This window comes from Cervus elaphus, chromosome 27, assembly GCF_910594005.1.
Source record: "Cervus elaphus chromosome 27, mCerEla1.1, whole genome shotgun sequence".
In the NCBI taxonomy this organism is placed as follows: domain Eukaryota; kingdom Metazoa; phylum Chordata; class Mammalia; order Artiodactyla; family Cervidae; genus Cervus; species Cervus elaphus.
In genome coordinates, this window is record NC_057841.1 from 63,895,001 (window position 1) to 63,917,431 (window position 22,431).

The 22,431-nt window shown below is 40.7% G+C and overlaps 1 protein-coding gene across 8 annotated transcripts in view; it reads left to right on the forward strand.

Moving 5' to 3' along the window:
- SERPINB7 (serpin family B member 7) overlaps positions 1-21,636 on the forward strand; it is a 37,285-nt gene extending 15,649 nt beyond the window's left edge. For 5 of the 8 annotated variants that reach the window (XM_043889665.1, XM_043889662.1, XM_043889666.1 and 2 more), the window contains 7 exons: positions 2,814-2,999; positions 7,767-7,817; positions 8,360-8,479; positions 13,196-13,313; positions 16,234-16,376; positions 19,187-19,333; positions 20,486-21,636. In XM_043889665.1, the coding sequence (XP_043745600.1) occupies positions 2,832-2,999; positions 7,767-7,817; positions 8,360-8,479; positions 13,196-13,313; positions 16,234-16,376; positions 19,187-19,333; positions 20,486-20,884 (1,146 nt within the window). In that variant the 5' untranslated portion in view covers positions 2,814-2,831 and the 3' untranslated portion in view covers positions 20,885-21,636. Of the gene's footprint in view, positions 1-489; positions 1,430-1,913; positions 2,088-2,813; positions 3,000-7,766; positions 7,818-8,359; positions 8,480-13,195; positions 13,314-16,233; positions 16,377-19,186; positions 19,334-20,485 lie in introns of those variants that run through there. The other 3 variants (XM_043889664.1, XM_043889667.1, XM_043889668.1) reach the window with 3 other exon arrangements.
- The last annotated feature ends 795 nt before the right edge of the window (positions 21,637-22,431 follow it).

The following is a 22,431-nucleotide window of genomic DNA, read 5'->3' on the forward strand; positions in this document are numbered from 1 at the left end:
CAATTTATCAATTTGGTATAATACACTTAGATCCATGAAATATTTTCAATATAATTTCATGTTTTACTGAAAGTGTTTGTCCCTGATTTTTCTCATGCGTTAAAATTTATTTTTCTTACTTTTTAATTAGACTTTTAAAAAGCTTTACTGAGAACATATCTTTTCTTTCTGTTTTGACACAAAAAGTATGTTAACAAAAGAAAGCAAGGAATAAAAAAATTTCTCAAGTTGAAATGTACCATAAGTAAGTAAATAGGCTTCAGTCTTCCCTGGACTTTGACATCCTTAAGTTTGCTGTTTAGGATTTAAAGACCTTCATAAGTATTTGATTCATGCTAACTTGAAAATTATAAATTAATTCCATATCTGTGTATTATTTTTATAAGTACTTTTGTAGTTTTAGTGAAATAAAAGATTAATTTAAAGTTAAGTTTCTGTATGATTTAAAAAGAATTTTCCTTCGTTGCTGTATCTGCATAGTGGCATACTGGGGAGCACCATGCTGATACCTTCTTCTGTAGCTTGATGTAATTAATTTTCCTCTTCAGTTTAGTTATTTAACTGGGACCCAAATCATTGGGCATTTGTTGATGGCTTGTTTACATTTAATTATTTTTTTGTGTGTTTAATTTTTTTAAAAAGTTGCTGGAAGAAGAAATTATAGGAGAAAGAAAATCAGTTTTGGTAGCATGCTAATTTTTTAATACTAATTCTATGTCATCTGACAGAAATTTAGGGTGAAAAACAAGTAATTCAGCCATATATATTGGTACTTATTTGCCAGTATGATTCAGTCTTTGTATCAGATGAGAGGAATGAAACTTACTTTCATTGCTGGAAACTACAAAGAACTTGCATAGAGAAAAAAAAAAAAAAGCTGTGATGTGCAGTGGAACATACTTCTTGGCATTTATTTTCATAGAGTATGAACATGTCTGTACGAGAATATTTAACTGTATGTTACCTAGAGCAGTTTATCATTTTAAAAGCTATTGCTTGAGAATGACTAGATCTAAGAAGTTCTTGGCTGATGTTTCTCTGTAATGATTATTTATCTAGTATGGTTTCTCTGCCATAGACTTCACCTAAGCCTTAAAAATATGTACTTAATTGTTTGAATGAACACATTCCTGTGTAGCTTCTCTTCTCTTCAATACGACAACAGTTTTGTGAAAAGTCAAGAGGATGACTAAAAAATTAGAAAATAAAATTTTGTGATTGTTGCTTTTTTAGAAAGTGATTTAAAGAATAATTTTTAAAAACACGAAACGTCTCTTTCTCACCCGGGGGTAAAATAGTAAAAGTTGCATTTATAAAACAACAAGAACAGTTGGGACTTGACTGAGGAAAAATGTACTGAAGAGTGTGTTTTTGTATTTTGGATTATGAAACTACCAAATAGCTTTCAGACCCCCAATGGACCACTCAGGTAGGTCCCCCAACAGGGTTTGTATAAATATGTTAATGTGCCTACAATGCTTTATTAAATGTAATTTCCTCTGTAAATATTTAGAAAGAATTATTATGGTTTTGCTTTTGAAGTTACTATCCTAAGAGTGACTAATTTCATTTCAATACTATGATTTTTTGGCAACCAACATGAAGTGTTGAAAATTATTTGAAGAGAGAGAATGTAACACATAATTTTTCTTCCTGAAATATAGTCCCTTGAATAGACTGTCTAATGTAAAATTTGCTTTACTGTAACAACACTTCTGGGGCTTCCACGGCAGCTCAGTGGCAAAGAACATGCCCGCCAATGCAGGAGACATGGGTTCCAACCCTGGGTTGGGAATATCTCCCAGAGAAGGAAATGGCAGCCCACTCCAGTGTCCTTGCCTGGGAAATCCCATGGACAGAGGAGACTGGCGGGCTACAGCCCAGGGGTTCACAGAGAGTCATACATGACTTAGTGACTGAACAACAACAGCAACACAGCATTTCTGCTATATTTCAACCTAGAAATCTGGAGATTTGAGAAATAGTAGGCCCCATAAATGTGTTTGCTTGGGACTCAAGACAGAATTATCAAAGATCACTGAAGCTGGAAATTCCACCTCCAGGAACAGTGAGACTCTGCCCTGGATGTGAGTATGAGGGCACAGGCAGAAATATGGAAACATCGTGCTAAAGAAGAGCAATGTTTTTTAAAAAAGATACCATAATATTGTTGCCAGAAGAGAGTCTTAGAGCTTTGATAGCAAGAATACTTGGCCAAAAAATTTTTTTCTTTTTGTTGTGAGTTATTTGATAGTTACATCCAAGGTTGAAGAATGAAGCCTCAGATTTAAAAAATTAAAGAATGTAAAAATTATATGTAGACAGCCATGTGTAAAACAGACAGCTAGTGGGAAGCTCCTGGACAGAACGGGAGCTCAGCTTGGTGTCTGGTGATAACCTGGAGGGGTGGGCCAGGGTGGGGGGGAAGGAGACTCAGGAGGGAGGGGATATATGTATACCTACAGCTGATTCAGGGCTTCTCAGGTGGCGCTAGTGGTAAAGAACCCCCCCCCTGCCAATGCAGGAGACATAAGAGACACAGGTTTGATCCCTGGGTCAGGAAGATCCCCTGCAGGAGGGCATGGCAACCCACTCCAGTATTCTTGCCTGGAGAATCCCATGCACAGAGCCTGGCAGGCTACAGTCCATGGGGTCGCAAAGAGTTGGACATGACTGAAATGACTTAGCATGCACTTTATTGTACAGTGGAAACTAACACAACTTTGTAAGGTAAATATACTCTAATTGAAAAAAGAAACTCTGTAATATCCACAGAAAACGTACTTGGAGCTCTTTCTTTTCTCCCTCTCTAGCCTGTACTCCATTTCACCATGGCCTTCCTCGCTGCCGCAGATGCAGACTTTTGCTTCAACCTGTTCAGAGAGATGGACAGCAATCAAGGAAGTGAAAATGTGTTCTTTTCCTCTCTGAGCCTCTTCACTGCCCTGGCCCTGGTTCGTTTGGGTGCAAGGGGTGACTGTGCTTCTCAGATTGATAAGGTCAGTCTTGATTGCATCACCAGCCATGACTTTTGTAATCGATCATCAGGGCGAACAGTTTTTCCCAAGAGAATATTGCACTGCAATGGTCTCATGTAAAGGAAGACCTCTCAGTGGATCCCGTCCAGGGGGATGAAATAACACAGCTTGCAACCCCTGCTCTTTAAGCTGGAACATTTCCAGAACTGCAGCTTTGATCCTGTGCCTTAGTGTGGGTCTTGAAGTGTGTTTCCCATGCCAGCTTCACCTGGAGATATCAGTAGGAATTCAAAATCTTCAGCTCCAACTCAGACCTACTGAATCAGAAACTATGGGGATGGGGCCCAGCACTTGAGCTTTGATGGACATTCCAGGTGCACACGGAAGTAGAGAGCCTCAGCCTGAGTGATGGCGGCTCAGTGGTAAAGAACCTGCTGCCAATGCAGGAGACCCAAGAGACCTGGGTTAATCCCTGGGTCGGGAAGATCCCCTGGAGAACAGAATGGCAACCCACTCCAGTGTTCTTGCCTGGAAAATCACACGGACAGAGGAGCCTGGTGGGCTACAGTCCATGGGGTTGCAAGGAGTCAGACAGGACCAAGTGACTGAGCATGCACGCATACCTGAGTAATATGGATGAGAAGGAAGAGCCAGAAAGAAATGCCAGTGAAGTCCTAGCTTAGGCCCTGGTGACCTGCCCACAAATGACATAATAGTACAGTCTGGATGATGGCAGCCCACCAGGATGCTTGTCACACTGTCGCCAGTATAACCTTCCCCACCACATTTAGAAAGAGCTTATTAACTCACTCCTGTCCACTACCCTGAGTGAGACCACAGGGAAGCGAAAAGGTCATGGTTTCTCTCCCTCCTCTCAGGAACTTGCCTTCGAAATTCAGTGGGTCAGCAGCAGGTGAGATACCAGGGCCGAGCTGCATGTTGAAACTTCGATGCCCAACCTTCTGCCCACTGATTCCTCCCATTATTTTAATTCATAAACCAGTGCAAGAGGGAATGATCCCTGCCGTAACCTTTCACACTTAGGTACGTGTCGAAGGTTATTTGTGCAGTCACGGAAGCTGGAAAGACTTGTTTCACTCTCTGGACTGCTCCACCAGTGACTGATGCTAGGGAATAACCAGAGTCTAAGAATGCTGCTGTCCTAGAGCTGGGGTGGTTTCTAAGCTGGTGTGCTGAGCACGTCATGCTAACGCAATGATAACAGCCAGCTGGGAACGTCATCAGGGTCAGGCTCTGGGATAAGCTCCCCATGCATCTTATTTGATGCTTACAATAACCCTGGAGTTGGCATCATTTCCGCGGTTTTATGCAGGGGTTGTCACACCATCTCTGTGCTAGTAAACTCAGGAAGGTCTTATTCTAAAGCAGTTTTTCAACCTTGGCTCTACTGACCTTCTGGGTCAGAGAATTCTTTGTTGTGAGGGGCTGTTCCGTGCTTTATAGAAGGGTTTGCAGCACTCCCCCGCCCCTTCCTGTTGGATATCATCAGCACACCTCTCCCCCATCGTGAAAATAAAAGGTGTCCCTAGAAGCCACCAAATATCCCCAAGAGGAAGAGCTGTCTGCCCTAAGTCAGCAAACTGAAAGGTAGCTCAAAGTACATTATCATAAAGCTTCAATTATCTTGAAGCCAATATTTTGATAAATACGGGTATTGACTTTGGAAAAATCAATCTAGCAACTAATAAAAAAGATTTCCATTCATTATTTAAAATGCATAATGTTTTAGAAGCAAGTGAGTCTGTTTCTGGTACATCCACATATTCTCAAATAGCTGATCTATCTAGTGGTGATCTTGGGGAATTTTTTTTTTAAAAAACAGCTGCAGGAATTTAAAAAGTTAGTCTGACAGAAATTTTGGTCAAAAAGAAGAGAAGATTCCTTTCTCCTTGCTAAGCTTCAGTTAATTAAGTTAATTACTAGGGTGTTTTTATGAGGTAGTGAGGAAAAGGTTTAGAACTCAGAGGAGCAGACACCATTCAAAATGTTTTTTCACAAAGCCATATATATTTTACTAAAGATAGCATTACATAACAATCAATATGACTTCCAGAGTTTTACCAGCCTTCTCTTGGTTAAATCTTTCTCAAAGATGACAGAAATGGACCCTCCAACTTCCAGGCCTTATTTTAGAAAGGAAATGTGTAATGGGGCCGCCCAAGTTCAAGTTCAGTGAACAAAAGCTGGTTAGTGCTTCCCTCCACTGAGGTGACTGAAGATACAGACTTTTCTTTGCAACTTTTCCTTTTTCAGTTCTGGGGGTACTGAGGGGTAAACTTTTAACATGAATGTTACAAATCAGTAAGAATTAAAAAAACCTCTTCTTGGTGACCCGATGGACTGTAGCCCACCAGGTACTTCTGTACATGGGGATTTTCCAGGCAAAAACACTGGAGTGGGTGGCCTTTCCCTTCTCCAGGGGATCTTCCCAACCCAGGGATCGAATCCAGGTCTCCTGCATTGCAGGCAGATTCGTTACCATCTGAGCCACCAGGGAAGCCCTATAATAACATAATCCAAGTAATACAACTCATGCTTTTGTTTCCTCTCCTTGTGATTACAAAATAAACTCCATGGGAAGGAGGGTCCTTGTTGAACCTTCCTTTCTTAGCGACAAATTAGCAATTTCTTTTTTTTTTTTTTTGAGATTTTTTTTTTGCTTGATGTGGACCTTTTGTAAAGTCTTTATTGAATGTGTTACAATATTGCTTCTATTTTATGTGTTTTGGCCACACAAGAGGCATGTGGGATTGTAGTTTCTGGACCAGGGATGGAATCTGCAGCTCCTGCATTGGAAGGGGGCGTCTTAACCACTGGACAGTTAGGGAAGTCCCTTAAATTAGTAATTTCAGTGTTCTGTTGATGAATCATAGTCACAATGAAACTGACCACAAAACTGTGAGGCAAAATTACGAACCCTGGAATATTCTAGTCAACTTGATCAGCTGGGAAGAGGTAACCACAATATCCTTGAAGGCACTGAAGGATGAGAAAGGGCGTTGATGCTCTTCCTGCTCCACAACTGCCTAGAACTAGGGGAAAATGACACCCAGGCTTCCAGGCATAGTCCTCGATGTCTGCAAAGACCCCATTTGTGCTTTTTTAATTTACAGTAGAATGAATGTATATATCAGATTTGCCTTGTAGACTTTGCCTTGTCTCTCATTCCATCTCATATTATCACCCTAGATTAAGAGGAGGTAGAAATTGAGGTTAGGTTCCAATTCTTTGTGGCATTTAAAGACTAACAATGATACTAATAGTCTTTATAAGTTTTCATATCCCTTTCTGAGCTGTTCCATTCTCCCCAAGCCAATAAGATGGTGCTAGAACTAGGGGTCTGAGGCTTTGAAGTAGAAATCCCTCACAGAGGCCCTGATAGCAACATTGGTTTAGTTAAATTCCCATATGTGTCTCTTTACCCTGCGTCAGAACAGTCCTCCCAACCTTCTCCCTACTCCCACTCCTCACACACGAACACAGCCTGAAAGGTCCCTTAAGGCAAAGCTACATCTTTTTACAGAAAATTCAACCAATGATATTCTGAGTCACAAACTGAGACAATAGAACAAATCCACCATTGCCTGGCAGCTGTTTAGATCTTTCAGATGACTGGTTGGGGGAATATAAGATAAACGCTACTCCCATCGCTGTCCATCCATGCCCAGGAGGCAGGATGCACTCTTCCCCAGACAGCTGCATTAGTGATTCTCATACGCATGGTACATTTTCCTACTTCCTATTAATGGAGCTGTTTTGCATTTCAGATCCCAGAGACAGAGGGCCTGGAAAAAGACAGATAAAGTGTAGTAAGAAATCAAGATGGGCATAGGAGCAATTATTAGAATAATGGGGTTACTGAGAGCCATGCTGAAAAAGGAAAACCCCAAACTGCTCAATTTCAAGTAATTTTTTTGTTTGTTTAGTCACTCAGTCATGTCCAACTCTGTCACTCCATGGACTGTAGCCTTCCAGGCTCTTCTGTCCATGGGATTTCCCAAGCAAGAATATTGGAGTGGGTTGCCATTTCCTTCTCCAGGGTATCTTCCAACCCAGGGATCAAACCCATGTCTCTTATGTCTCCTGTGTTGGCAGGAAGATTCTTTACCACTGAGCCACCAGGGAAGCCTCTCAAATAATTGTAGGTTCAAAAATTATATCTATCAAATCCCAATTTTTCTTCCTATTTAATATTTGCTAGATACTCAGTAACTAGTTTTCCCTTTTATGTCTTAAAAAATTATTTATTAATTGGTGGCACCAGGCCTTAGTTGTGGCACCCGGGATCTAGTTCCTTGATCAGGACTCAAACCTGGGACTCCTGGCATTGGAGGTACAGAGTCTTGGCCACTGGACCACCAGGGAAATCACTTACGTCTTGGTGCATATGTAGTTAGCCCCAATCTTGCCTCCTGTTTCATTAAACAAAGTTTCCATTTTTTTATGAGACTATTTTTGATTCTGGTTCAGGTTTAATCAGTGAGTAATTATTAAATTGATCCCCAAGAATGAGCAAACCAAAATTATTAAACATATTTCACTTTGTAGCCATTTATTTATGAATTCTCCCAGTTTGTGATACTTTCCCCAATGAATAGTCTTGTTCTAAACACATCAATAGGACAGTTGCACAGTTCATTGCCGCCCTATGTGCCAACAAACAAATACACAAACACAACCGCCAACAGTGAAACCTCCACTTGTTTTTATTAGCTCTCTTCTTGTTTGCCACTGCTTGCTGACTGCTTTCCTTGCTGCTCTTTACAGGTGCTTCACTTTAATACCTTCTCAGGACACGGGCACTCTGCTGATACTCAGGTAAAGACAATATGTTCTTCTAGAGAAAGAGACTGTAAGAATCGATTTAGAAAAATCCCCATCTCACTAATATATCATGTGTCATTCAGATTTCTGTATTGTGGGTATTCCAGATACAATTTTTGATAATTTATTTGTAAATTATCAAGTAAGCCAATATTTTACTTACGTGTTAGCTAAAATTTGGCAAGATAGTGTGGAACTAAATGTTTGCGTTTTATCCTTTGATATTCACAGTCAACTTACATTGGTAAAATGAATTATTTAGTACATGCATTAGACAAATTCATTATCTTCTGTTAATAGTTTTATTTTAAGGTTATTTATTTATTTCACTAACTCCTTTAATTAACTTTGATCACAGACACTATTTTGAGAAAGGGTGAAAAATTTTAGATGTATATGACACTGTTTCCTGCTTTAATAAGCATCATTGCTTTAAATTCTTTTATGATAATATTATACATGTTTTATTTCATGTGTAAAAAGAGTAGACATATCTTTGCAGCCCAAGAATAATTTTTTATAAATCTTTTTAACAGCAGCCAGGACTCCAATCTCAACTGAAAGGAGTTCTGTCTGATATAAACACATCCCACAAGGATTATGAACTCAGCATTGCCAATGGACTTTTTGCAGAAAAAGTATTTGATATTCGAAAGGTAAGTGCAGGCTCCTATGTTAGATGGTTATTTCTGTTATGAACCTGAGTCTTGTTCAATTCATCATCTGAATAAAGGCTTGTACCTTTCCATGGGGCCATACCAAGGTGATATTTTTTTTTCCTGTCACTATTAATTAGGTTTCCAGATGCTTCTCAATATTATCACTTTATTTCCAAAGTACAACTTTTCTTCACCTGAGTGATCACATATTCAGGGTCACTAGACTGACATGCTCCAAGACAGAGAGAGCTTGTCCACTGGCAGCCATGTCCGCTGGAGTTAGAATTGGGGTGGGAGGAGCAGACAATGCATTTACGGTTGTCTATGGGCAGCAGAGAAAAAGCCTATCCACCTTTCCTTTGAGTTTTCCATCTTCTAGGACAGTTCTTCATCCCCAGTGCTGAGTTCACCTCCCTTTTTTCCTCAGCTATGCCCTTCCATCTCTCCTCCCAGCAGTTACTTATCTTTTCAATAAGATCACTCATAAAAGGGGGCTTCCCCAATGGCTCAGCTTGGAAGGAATCCACTTACAATGCAGCAGACACAGGAGACATGGGTTCAATCTATGGGTCAGGAAGATCCCTGGAGTAGGGAATGGCTACCCACTGCAATTTTCTTACCTAATCCCATGGACAGAGGAGTCTGGTGGGTACAGACATGGTGTTGCAAAGAGTTGGGCATGACTGAGCACGTGGCACACACTTATAAAAGAGTTCTTGGTAAGAGACATAGTCGTATAAGACTGGCCAATGGTAGAATTGCAGCTAAGACAACACAGGAGGTGAATAACTTGAGGACAGCAGCCTGATTTTTGGTACTACTACATGGTGTTTGAATTACCAATTCACTCATCATGGAATTCTCCTCATTCAAAGACGAGCAAGTCCCAGAACGCACTCTTGCATTCTGGTGTGCCTGACCCATCATTGCTATGACAACCAGAAGCTGGTAGCACTGTTCAAGCAGACAGTGGCCACGATTCTCTGGGGGAAGTCTGTTCTCCCTTTTAATTCTCCACGTCTCACACAACTATAAAAACTCCACCCCGTGACATCTTTGGGCTGGTCTCCGCTTGCATCTTCTCCAGCTCTCTGTGTCCCGCCCAGCCATTAATGCTTCGTGTGTCTGTCACCCACTCAGATTCTTTGCCCTTTCCAGCACCACTCCTGAATTGTCTGGCAACTTGTCAATTATGAAGCATTAGGTCACTCTGCTTTTAATCCTCCCAAAGGTATCCTACACAAGTTTCACAGGAGCCACCGTGATGTTCAGCCCACAGTTTGAGTCTCAGTGCCCACGATGCTGTTGTGTTCCTGAGGGACCCTCAGCCATAGCCTGCATGCTGACGTGTCTATCACGGTGCTGTTTACAGCGGCTTGTGTCCATGTTCCTTTTTCTGACTCTCTTTGCAATGTGCCCAGAAGCACAGGAAAGGTGAGATCTAATCAAGAACAGTGAAAACAAGACAGCCAGTTTTTTTCCTCCCAAACATTTAAAAGTATAATAAGTTATTCTAAAAACTACTTTTGATTTAAATGTACCTATCATCAAATTTCAATCAGATAGATCAGTACAAAGATAGATAATCTCCAAGCTTCTTACATTTCTTCTTATAACACTTTTTAACTCACATTTGAGTATGGGTTCAAATAAGAGGATACATATTCTACTAGAATTGATAAAGATAATATTGTGTAAATAGTCTCTGTGAAAATATGGTATTATAGAAGACCCAACCACTATCTCTGATCCCATGTTCTCCCTCCTCCCCCAATCCTTGCTAAATGTGCCTTGCTTAGGACCGCTGTACATGTTATTCCATGCCTGATTCTGCCACTGTTTCGAATAAACTTAGTGTCCCTATGGATGATTCAGCTTCCACAGTTTCCTGACCTTCTCTTTACACCATTATAGATACCTGAGCCACACCCTGAAACTCATCAGCAACCTGAAGTCCACAACTCCAGTTTCCCAGCATAGTCACACCGTCGCGTGCCTCTCATTCTTTCATCCCCACTCTACCTGTTCTGCAGCTGCACTGAGTCATCCGCTCTCTTGATCTCCCGACTTTCTCTCAGCAAATCAGCTCTCCCGGCCTAGCTTTACTCCTGCACTGAACTACTCTCGGCTATTCCTTCCCTATTCTCTGCCCCCAGCAAAGCCCTGAATCAGGATCAGTGCTGTGACTTCACTCATAGCTGTGCCTGGGCTACAAAAGAATGCGTGTGGGGAGCCTGGACGTGTGCACTTACCACCACCACCGCGACGTGGCGGTCTCCCTGCCGTCCCAGTCAGATGTTCTTCGTGGTGTCCAACAGCCAGCTTTGGTGTTTCATTCCTGACAGCAGTTTCTGAAAACTCTCCTACTTCTCTCAGTTTCCCGACAACCCCTTACTACCACCATCAGTTTCAATTGAAGTTCTTGTCTTCTACTTGACAAAGAGAATAGAGGCAGGACTCATATCCCAACCTATTTGCTGATCTTTCCCCCTCTTTCCATCAATTTCAGAGGGAACAGTTTTCCTAAACGGTCAATTCCTCCACTGCTTTCTTGCCTCCTACACCCTTCCTTGGTGTTATCATTTCATCAATATTCTTTATTGGGCTTTTACTACACTACCTTCTTCTTTCTCATAGCATATAAATATATGTACAAGGTACCTTTTTTTCTAAAGTTTTTCTTTAGAAGCTGCTTAATGATTCTCCTTCCCATCTTATTGTTTCTCACTCTGAAAATGTAAGCTTGAAAAGTCCAGCTTAATGAAAGAATAATATGTACTCTCGGAGTCCATTCCCCCCGCCCCCCTTTTACTCCTCAATCCATTGCAATCTGGCTTCTATGTTAAATGCTCCCCTGAAATCCTTTTTATGAAGTTGACTGCTGCCTTCCATGTGGACACCCAAGCTATGAACACTTTGCAGTTTTTATCTTATTTGCCTCTTCATAGTATTCAACATGAATGATGTTCACTGAAACTCTCCCCTCTCATTGTTTTTATGGTATTGATTTCTCCTGGTTTTCTACTCAGTCTCTTTATTTCATCTCAGTCTCTTTTGTTTATATTTGTTCCTCCAGGCATCCCTAAAGTACTAGTGTTCTTTAAACTTTCTGTCCTCAGCCATCTTCCATTTTCAGTTGACTTTCTTACCCAGGGAGAGATTGCATGTTCAAACAGTGTGTAGTTCTTTAGCCTTGTTCTCCCTGCCTCCTGCCAGTCCTCAGACGGGCACCTCCAGACTCTCATGTGCCATCCCTTCTGTCCTCTGATTTCTCTTTCTTCTGTGTTCTCTCTCAGTGAATTATCCACCAAGTATTTGGGTCAAATTTGTCTTCTCCTTTTCCTTAAGCTTCACAGTCCCTTAGTGAAGAAGACTTATTAGGTCTTCCTTCTACTTTTCAAAAGAAAGGCTATATTGAAATAATCTGAAACTTACAGAAAAGTTGCAAGTATTATAGAGAAGAAAAAATTTTTTTCCTGAACCATTGGAGATCCCTAATCATATTTGAAGTCTTGGTGTAATCCTACAAACAATGAGATTCTCCTACATAAGCACAGTGCAACCATCATAATCAGGAAATTCACACTGTTATATCATTATCAGCTAATCTTTAGATCTGTTTGAATCTAAGCAATCATCACTACATCATCCCATAGCAAAATAGTTTACTTCAGAATCATGCATTGTGTTTTGTTGGTATGTATCTTTAGTATCTTTCAATTTGGAACAGTTTCCTAGCCTTTTTTTGACTTTAAGGATCTTGACACTTTTAATGATTATTCATAATGTCCAGTTTTAGACTAGTTATATTTTAGAATGTCCTTCAGTGTGAATCTGTTTGATGTTTCTTCATAATTAGAGTCATATTTTTTCCAGCTCTATTGAGACATAATTAACATATAACACTGTGTAAGTCTAAGGTGTACAAAAAGTTGATCTGATACTCTTATATGTCATAAAAGTCTTCCCTGGTGCTCAGACAGTAAAAAATCTACCTGCAGTGTGGAAGACTGGTGTTTGATCCCTGGGTCGGGAAGATCCCCTGGAGAAGGGAATGACAACTCACTCCAGTATTCTTGCCTGGAGAATCCCATGGACAGAGGAGCCTGGCGGGCTACAGTCCATGGGGTTGCAAAGAGTTGGACACGACTGAGCAACTAACACACATATGTTGCAAATGGTTATCACCATTTCTTTAGATCACTCCTCCATCTGATTTGATAGAAAACATCACAGGTATTGTTTTATTTTCATCATATTATCCTTATTGCTCCTCTGGCAGGATTTTGATTAATCCTATTGCTGACAGTGTTATCTTTGATCACTTGATTGAGGTGATATCTGCTAGGTTTCTTGAACAGTTTTTCAGTAGAATGAGGATGACACAAACAAGGGGCAAGAGGTAGGAGGCTCCTGAAATATTTACGGTGAGAAAGCAGTGGTGAAGCTGAGGGGGTGCGTATTAGCCATAACCTGTGTTGGTCTCAATGCATTTCAGTGTGCTTGCTATGCAAATTCAACTTCAAGTTCTCTGGTCCTCCCTCCCAGCCATAGTTCTTCACCTTTGAGGCAGGATGTAGTCCTTGAGTAAGGTAGTGGAAATGAGGGGACAATTTCAAATGTATATTTCTTATGGTGCTTAGTTGGTGGTGATTTGTAAGTACAAGAACTATGTTTATTACTTATAAAGCTGCATATCATTTATATTTATAGGACTATATTGAGTGTGCTAAGAAATTATATAATGCCAAAGTGGAAAGAGTTGACTTTACAAATGATGTGGAAGACACCAGATATAAAATTAACAAATGGATTGAAAATGAGACCCATGGTGAGTGCAAAGCCCTGTTTTTCTGCAAGATTGTCAGTTACATGTGACTATTAAGAACTCCCAATGTTAAAGTTGGGAGTCTTTTGTATATATGAGAAACTGTGCCTGCTTATCAGAAGTAATGATTGCTGTTATTTAAAAATTGCTCAAGGTTTTGTCCAGGGAATTCCCAGGTGGCACAATGGTAAAGAATTCACCTGCCAATGCAGGAGACACATCTTCCCTGGGTTGGGAAGATCCCCTGCAGGAGGAGATGGCAACTCATTCCAGTATTCTTGCCAGGAAAATCCCATAAACAGCAGAGCCTGGTCGGCTATAGTCCATGGGTCTCAAAGAATTGGACACAACTGAGCATACACACACATAGGTTTTTATGACACTCTGTTGAAAAAATAAATTTAATTTTAAATTCTCTTCATTTATCAAAATTATATATCTGGCAATGGTGGTTCCTTTCATAAAAAAGAATATTTCTTTATTGACAAGTCTCTTTCCAACTAAAAATGAAATTCAGCTAATGGTCTGGTTTAGTACCAAACAAATAAAGAAATCTATTTATTGTTTTCTTAGTCAATGATTCCAAAGCTTGTCATTTCTTTACCTAAGAAATGGCCTTAATTTATACTCTGAACAATATATATATTTTCTGAGTTTGGTTCCATTTCAAAAATATGAGACATGTAACTTGCACCCTTAAGTACAAACATTCAAAAGCATATAATTATTCCAGAAAGTAAGAATACAGTGGCTCAGTTTTGCTTTTGCTCATTCATTCATCATTACTTCAGTAGAGCTAATTTGACCATTAGCTACCATGTATTTCAAATATACTCTTCATAAATCAAAAAACTATGCAATTAGTTTTCTAATGTTGTTCAGTTGCTCAGTCGTGTCTGACTCTTTGCAACCCTAAAGCATGCCAGGCTTCCTTGTCCTTCACCATCTCCTGGAGTTTGCTCAAATTCATGTCCATTGAGTTGGTGATGCCATCCAACCATCTCATCTTCTGTCATCCCCTTTCCTCTTGCCTTCCGCTTAGTGTTAAAGTATTTTGGCACATCAAATTACTACTACCTTTCTTTATTTGGAGCAGTAATTTATTTTCCCTTCTTCCTTTCTCACGCAAATCTATGTATAATTATTCTCACTGTGATGAGGGCATGGACTCAATACTTATTTAGAGGAACACTTCAAAATGATGTCAATATTCCAATAAACCTACCTTGGTCTTATTAGGTTTTATTCCTCCTCCTCCCACCACCCTCCACTCCCTCTTCAATCCTACACACACTGCCAAAGTCATCCTTTATAAAGGCAAATCTGATCCATCATGACCATGCCCTTTTTCGTGTTTCAGTGAATCTTGAACAATGCTTTTCCATCGCCTTCAAGATAATAAAAAATTCATATCAGACGTTCCAAGCTCAATTATCTGGCTCCTGCCACCAACCTTTCCAATCTTACTCTTCCTATTGAATCAGAATAAGTTAGGATTTTCCCAAATACAGTTAGCTCTCCAAAGCTTCCAAGTTTTGAATAAAGAGTCCCAACGTTTTGGAAATTCTCCCTGGCGCTCACCTTGCCCTCAGCTCAAGCAGGTGGCCTGGCCATAGACACTGTGTTTCCACCCCACACTGAGCACAGGGCTGTGACCCCAGGATGCTGCAACTGCATTAAGGTGGTGCCCCACTACACTGGACTTGTTAATGAACGTTCATGAGGCCAACACACAGTGAAGCCAAACAAACTGAACCATCAGAGTTTGGAAGCAGAGAAAGGTTTACTGCAGGACCAAGTAAGTGGTCCCTGTGGTGGACCCAAAAAGCCCTGAGCTCCTGGAAGAGTTTCAGCAAAGCATTTTTAAAAGCCAGGGGAGGTGGGGAGTTGCAGAGTTTGTGATCAGCTCGTGAAGAATTCTCTGGTTAATGCTGAGGCACCAGGGTGGTGTCACAGAGGTTCACGTTCTCAGTCCTTAGGCTCCAAGAGGCTTGAGGCTATGGGCTCTGGTGTTAGGCAGTTAACATCCTCCATTTGGTACGGGGGAGGTTTTTCATATATGCAAGACAACTCAGGAAATGTGGGAATGCTAAGTCCCTTCAGTTGTGTCTGGCTCTTTGTGACCCCACGGATGGTAGTCCACCAGGCTCCTCTATCCATGGAATTCTCCAGGCAAGAATACTGGAGTGGGTTGCCATTTCCTCCTCCAGGGGAGCTTCCCGACCCAGAGACCGAACCCAGATCTCCTGCATTGCTGGCAGATTCTTCACCATCTGAGCCACTGGGGAAACCCATTATATTCCTGAGTCTCCTGCTTCTCTTACATTGGCAGGCAAATTCTTTGTAACTAGTGCCACCAGCAAATGTGTATCAAATACTATTATCTAGGCACTTCAGAGAGGAGCTAAAGGAGAGGGTATGTGGGAAGGCCTGCACAGGGAAGGCCCCATAGGATCCTGTTCAGTATCCAGAATAGTGCAAGGCATTTAGCAAAAATCTCATGAACATGGAATGTAGGAATTAACCCATTCAATGAAATGGCATTAAACTATACTTGGAATGCTATGGCCTCATCAATGGAATAAATGAAGGCAGTTTGGTGTCTATGAGTAGGGAAGGTCTCTGAGAATTGTCTTCTTGGGCCAGAATCCTGTTTTATGTGACTTTGTACAAATTACTTTTCTATGCCCTAGATTTCTCAGCAGGCAACAGAAATAATAGTAGTGCCTTCCCTACAGGGATTTTGTGAGAATTAAACCAAATATTGCACATAAAGCATTGCACATGGAAAGTGCTGGACAAAATAATTGATCACAGATTATTACTGATATCATGATCATTTAAATTATGTGATAAGAAAAATATTCATCTTGTCTTTAGCTTTTTAAAATTTGCATTTTTTTCTCAATTTATTTTTCAAAAGGCAAAATCAGGGATGTCTTTCATGAAGGTACCATAAGCTCATCTGCTGTGATGGTGCTGGTGAACGCTGTATACTTCAAAGGCAAGTGGGAGTCAGCCTTCACCAAGAGCCAGACACAAAATTGCCATTTCAGATCCCCCAAGGTATGGAATTCTGTTTAATTTAGAAAGGTTTTTGCCAATAATATGCCTTTACAGGGCTTCCCCAGTGACTCAGATAGTAAAGAAACCACCTGCAATGCAGGAGACCTAGGTTCAATCCCTGGATTGGGAAGACCCCCTGGAGAAGGGCACAGCAATCCACTCCAGTATTCTGGCCTGGAGAATCCCATGGACAGAGGAGCCTGGTGGGCTACAGTCCATGGAGTCGCAGAGTTGGACATGACTGAGAGACTAATACTTTCATTTTCACACAATAATCTTAGTAAAGTAGAAACATCAAAGACTTTGTAGTCAGACATGCCACGTTAGGGTCCTTACCTTGCTTCATAGGAGTTACCTTGTCTTAGCACATGAACCTTAAACCCATAGTCTTTCTCACAAGTAAAACCAAGTTATTCCATTAGTTCACCTAGAACATTCCTTTCAATACTTTGGTCACCTGATGCCAAGAGCTGACTCATTGGAAAATACCCTGATGCTGGGAAAGATTGAGGGCAGGAGAAGAGGATTACAGAGGATGAGATGGTTAGATATCATCACCAACTCAATGGACATAAATCTGAGCAAACTCTGGAGATTAAGAAGGACAGGGAAGACTGGACTGTTGCATTCCATGGCGTACAAAGAGCTAGACATGACTTTGTGACTGAACAACAACAACAAGTTCCTTTCAATCCTCAGTCTTTCATGTTGAAGCATAGAAATTCAGATTTAATGTTTAAACATAGTTTTATTTTTAAGTGGAAAATGCTATTGAAACGTTCTTTCTGCACCTTTCTATATCAGAAGTTTTAGACACGAGTGCAGAGAGCTCGTGGAAATCGAAAATGACTGAGGAGTGAGGAGATGGGCAGTAAGAGGTTGCCTAGCAGGCTGTGTCTGTGGGGAGAGGAGCGCTTTGGGAGGACGGAGAAGAAACTTGAGCAGAGTAGATCAGACGCCAGGAGGACTTGGAGTTTGGTGGCCTTTAGCACCTGCATGGAGGCCGGCCAGTCCTGCTGTGTGCCCTTAGCTGCAGGGTCCCAAGGAGAGCCCAACTCAGGAGCAAGTCTATAATGTAGGTGCCTCTATGAGAACATAGAGAGGAGCATAGAAGTATTTTGAAAATCCTAAGTGAAAAAACTGAAACCTAATAAATCCTAGTAAACCATAACTCTGTCTGATAGAGATGTTAGCTGTGTAATTGCAAGATGAAGCATATTAGACAGTCCCAGAATTGTAATGGGGCTTCCCAGGTGGCGCTAGTGGTAAAGAATCCACCTGCCAATGCAGGAGATGCAGGAGACTCAGGTTTGATCCCTGGGTAGGGAAGATCCCCTGGAGGAGAGCATGGCAATCCACACCAGTATTCTTGCCTGGAAAATTCCGTGGACAGAGGAGCCTGGCGGACTACAGTCCATGGGATTGCAAAGAGTTGAACATGACCAAGTGCACACACACAGAATTTTAATGACTGAGGCTGACAGTGTTAATGGTATTTGGAAATGAGCTTTTATTTCCCACTCTTTCCTTCAACTCCTCTGATAGACTGCATTTGTTAACTCATTTCCATAAATGAAAATGAAGCATGACTCTTTCCTGCACTGTCTGTGGGGTTTTGTTTGTTTGTATTTTGCTCCTAAATAATGGCTTATTTAAATAAATATGAGTATGTGCAAATAAAATATCTGTAAGTATTAACATAAAGTATAATAACATTGCTTAAAATAATCTTCCTGACTATATCCCTTATAATAGAGTTCTAATATATAACTCATAATATAACATGCTGTAGAATCTATATCACTTGACAGCTTTGGTTCCATCCAAAACTGGTGAAGTCATCCCTTCGTTAAGAAGTCTGGTTTCCACCTTTCTCCAGCATAACGCAACTGTGGGAATTGTCCCTGCCCTAGCTTGGAAATGAGACTTTGCGGCTCGGCCCCCGTGGTTCCAGAGTCAGGGAGAAGGCACCTGCCTGTCTCACTAGGAAGGCGCCTTCTTTTCTTTACTGCATCACGTGTGCTCTTTCTGGGGTTTGGATTCTTGGTCACAAAGGACAATCTTTCTGGAGGAGGAAGAACCCATGATTCAAGCGTAAGATTTACCCGTCCTCCTCCGTAGGATCTTCTTTCGTAAAGGGAACTTTTATACAAATACTGAAAAACTTGCAGAATCACAATATCTTTTAGAAAGACAGTTTATTATCTCTCTATTATGTTTCTAAATCTAGAAGTGGTATCCTAAAGATAAGAGCTACAGTGTTTCCCTCAAGTTAATTTGTCAAATATTTCGCAGGAATTTAAAAACAGCTTTACAACACCCCATTATTAAATTGTAATTTTTATAACACTTGCCTGTATTTTACTTCTATAGAGAAAAATCTATAGCAATCACTTGAAATTATAATGCTATTTAATAATTATTCATGACATGATATAGACATTTTCAGATAAAACACTAAATGCAAGACAATGTTCCAAGTGCTAGCTATAGTAAGGCACATAATCTTTAAAACAATCCTATGCAATAGAGACTGTGTTTACCTCCATTACAGAGATGAGGTGTAGAGACATAGAGAGGCGAAGTAACTTTCCCAAGGTCACACAGTTGGTGAGTTTTAAGCTCAGGTAGTTACTCTCAAAATCTGTGGTTTTACTCGAGATGTGGACCAATAGGACCACCACTGGCAGCAAGTTGGGGAAAATCCACTGGAAAGAAAAACCTGCAGCACTATTCTCATTGTATTTGGTCAATAAATGAAATAAGGCGGGCTTTAATTTTTGTTTTTTTTTTTATGACTTGACTTTCAGTGTCCTGGGAAAGCAGTGGCCATGATGCATCAAGAACGGAAGTTCAATTTGTCTGTCATTAAAGATCCATCCATGCAGGTTCTTGAGCTCAGATATCATGGTGGTATAAGCATGTACATAATGCTGCCGGATAATGACCTATCCCAAGTAAGTTACCACTGTTGCTCTCACTGCTGGGGAATAAGAAGACATCTAGGACCCTTGATTGTGTTCTTATCTATCAACTTCAAGATTTCAAGTTGTTAGAATTAGTCACTTACCCATTTGTTCATTTATTAATCCAAGATTTGTAAACTATGTTCATATGAAAACTTTTCCTGTTATAAATCTGGAATAATCTATGATCAATTCTCAGTGTTAAGGAGTTGGTGAGTTCAATTTGTGAGTCACTTTGGGGCAGTGGTTTTGGAAAGATATATGTGGCCCCTCACCCTGTCACTAGGGGCTTCCCAGATGGCTCAGTGGTAAAGAATCCACCTGTCAAGAAGGAGACATGGGTTCGATCTCTGGGTCTGGAAGATCCCCTGGAGAAGGAAATGGCTACCCACTCTAGTGTTCTTGCCTGGAGAATTTCATAGACAGAGGAGCCTGGCGGGCTATAGTCCATGTGTTTGCAAAGTCAGACACGACTGGGTACACACACACACACACATGCACTATGTCACTAAGGGTCCTAGCTGTGCACCTTGGGCACATCTCCCTACACTGTCTTGAGCTAGTTGTCACACATGTGGAGTAGGAGGGTCAATTTGTGTCCAAATTTTCCAGTGTGGGCGCCTGCGCTGGGGGATGCTGATCGCACAATTCTGGAGGCTACAGCTCTGACCTCCTTGCTGTTGGCTACCCGGGGTTCCACTGGTTTACTCCTGCATGTTATGCAAATGTTATTTTCCATGTCTTTCATGAGGCAGAAATGGTCAGGAAACACTGATTCAAATGACTGCTGAGTTCCTTTCTCCCTCTCATGATCTCTGATTCCCAAATTCCTTCACTTGCTCACTGTTCCACTTGGTCTATATATGTTAATATGTGGGCAGAGAACGAAATGCCTTGAAATATCAATACAAATAAACCACACCTTGTCATAGCAGAGCAAATTAAACATATGATTCATTCAAGAGTACTTGAACCATTTGTTTTAATCATTTCCCATTTCTAGACTCCCCTGGCACCCTTTCACATACTTACAAGCAAATATCCAGGAGAGAATTGTTAGGGAAAACCATATACCTCTGTAGCTATTGTTTCATCTGTTTCTTAACCATATGGTTCTAAGTTGCCTTGTAACTATTTCTACAGATTGAAAACAAACTGACTTTTCAGAATCTAATGGACTGGACCAATCCAAGAAAAATGAAATCTCAGTATGTCGAAGTGTTTCTACCTCAGTTCAAGATAGAGAAGAATTATGAAATCAAGCACTACTTAGAAGCCCTAGGGCTGAGAGCTATCTTTGATGAATACAGAGCTGATCTCTCTGGTATAGCTGCAGGAGGCCGTCTATATGTATCAAAACTGATGCACAAGTCTTACATAGAGGTCACCGAGGAGGGCACAGAGGCCAGTGCTGTCACAGGGAGCAACATCGTAGAAAAGCAGCTGCCTGAGTCGAGTGTGTTCCGAGCTGATCACCCATTCCTATTTATAATCAGGAAGGATGACATCATCTTGTTCAGTGGCAAAGTCTCTTGCCCTTGAAACTACAATTGGTTTTTATTAGAACAGAAGCAACAACATCAAGGAACCACCACAAGGAAGTAGATTTAAGTTTAATTGGAAGCATGTGATGACTCCTTTAGGTTTACTTCCTTCTAACATTGATCAGCAGAAGATTTGGGTGACTTGACTTGACCTGGTTGATTGTCCTGATCTTGCTCTTAGCATTTCTACCGCCATCAGGCCCACCTCTTTCTAATTTCATTGTCTTTCTATCCACACTGATTTCTACCAGTCTTCACCATGGCCACTTGCACAAAGATCTGGGTATACTATCTGGGAACTGTGGAATGCTCTACCTGTAATGTTAGAGTAGTATGTAGAAGCAGCCCTAGGGGTATTTTTTGAGACTGTAGTTATCACAGATATTCTAGTTTCATTGCAAATATCTAGGAAGAAGATCCAGCTGCTGGAAATAAGTGTCAAGGATAACTTTTCCTGCTGAGCTAAGAAGACATCAGAATTGACTTTTCATATATCTGGTTTGAAATTAGTATCTAATCTAGATGCTAAAAATTATGGATTTAGGATTGGGAACCAGCAAAATATTTCATCAATAATTTTGAGTTGACACCTTTCAGCCTTTCCTTGGTAGAGATTTGATGTGTACATAGCTTTTCAAATATTAAATTAGTGTCTTTTAACTTTTGCCATTTGTTTATAGCATATTATTTCATATGATGTGTAGTTTGTTCTTTTTCTTTATTTATCAGAATAAAGAAATACAAAATAATTATACCTTGTGATTGTTCTTGGACGAATTGTGGGAGTATTGGCACTCTTTTCTAGGCCAAGCAAGCAACTAAAAGAAAGAATGCTTTTTTAATATAAATATGATTTGGTCAATGTTGCTATTTTATTGCACACAAAAGTTACTTTTACAGATACTTACATAAGCAGATCATTTAATTTAAAATTAAATATTAGGATTTAAGTTCATAAGGTTACATAATTTGCATATATCCAGTTCAGTTCAGTTCAGTCGCTCAGTCGTGTCTGACTCTTTGCATCCCCATGAATCGCAGCACACCAGGCCTCCCTGTCCATCACCAACTCCCGGAGTCTACCCAAACCCATGTCCATCGACTCAGTGATGCCGTCCAGCCATCTCATCCTCTGTCATCCCCTTCTCCTCCTGCCCCCAATCCTTCCCAGCATTAGGATCTTTTCCAATGAGTCAACTCTTCGCATGAGGTGGCCAAAGTACTGCAGTTTCAGCGTCAACATCAGTCCTTCTAATGAACATCCAGGACTGATCTCTTCTAGGATGGACCGGTTGGATCTCCTTGCAGTCCAAGGAACTCTCAAGAGTCTTCTCCAACACCACAGTTCAAAAGCATCAATTCTTCGGTGCTCAGCTTTCTTCACTGTCCAACTCTCACATCCATACATGACCACTGGAAAAACCATAGCCTTGACTAGATGGACCTTTGTTGGCAAAGTAATGTCTCTGCTTTTAAATATGCTGTCTAGGTTGGTCATAACTTTCCTTCCAAGGAGTAAGCATCTTTTAATTTCATGGCTGCAAT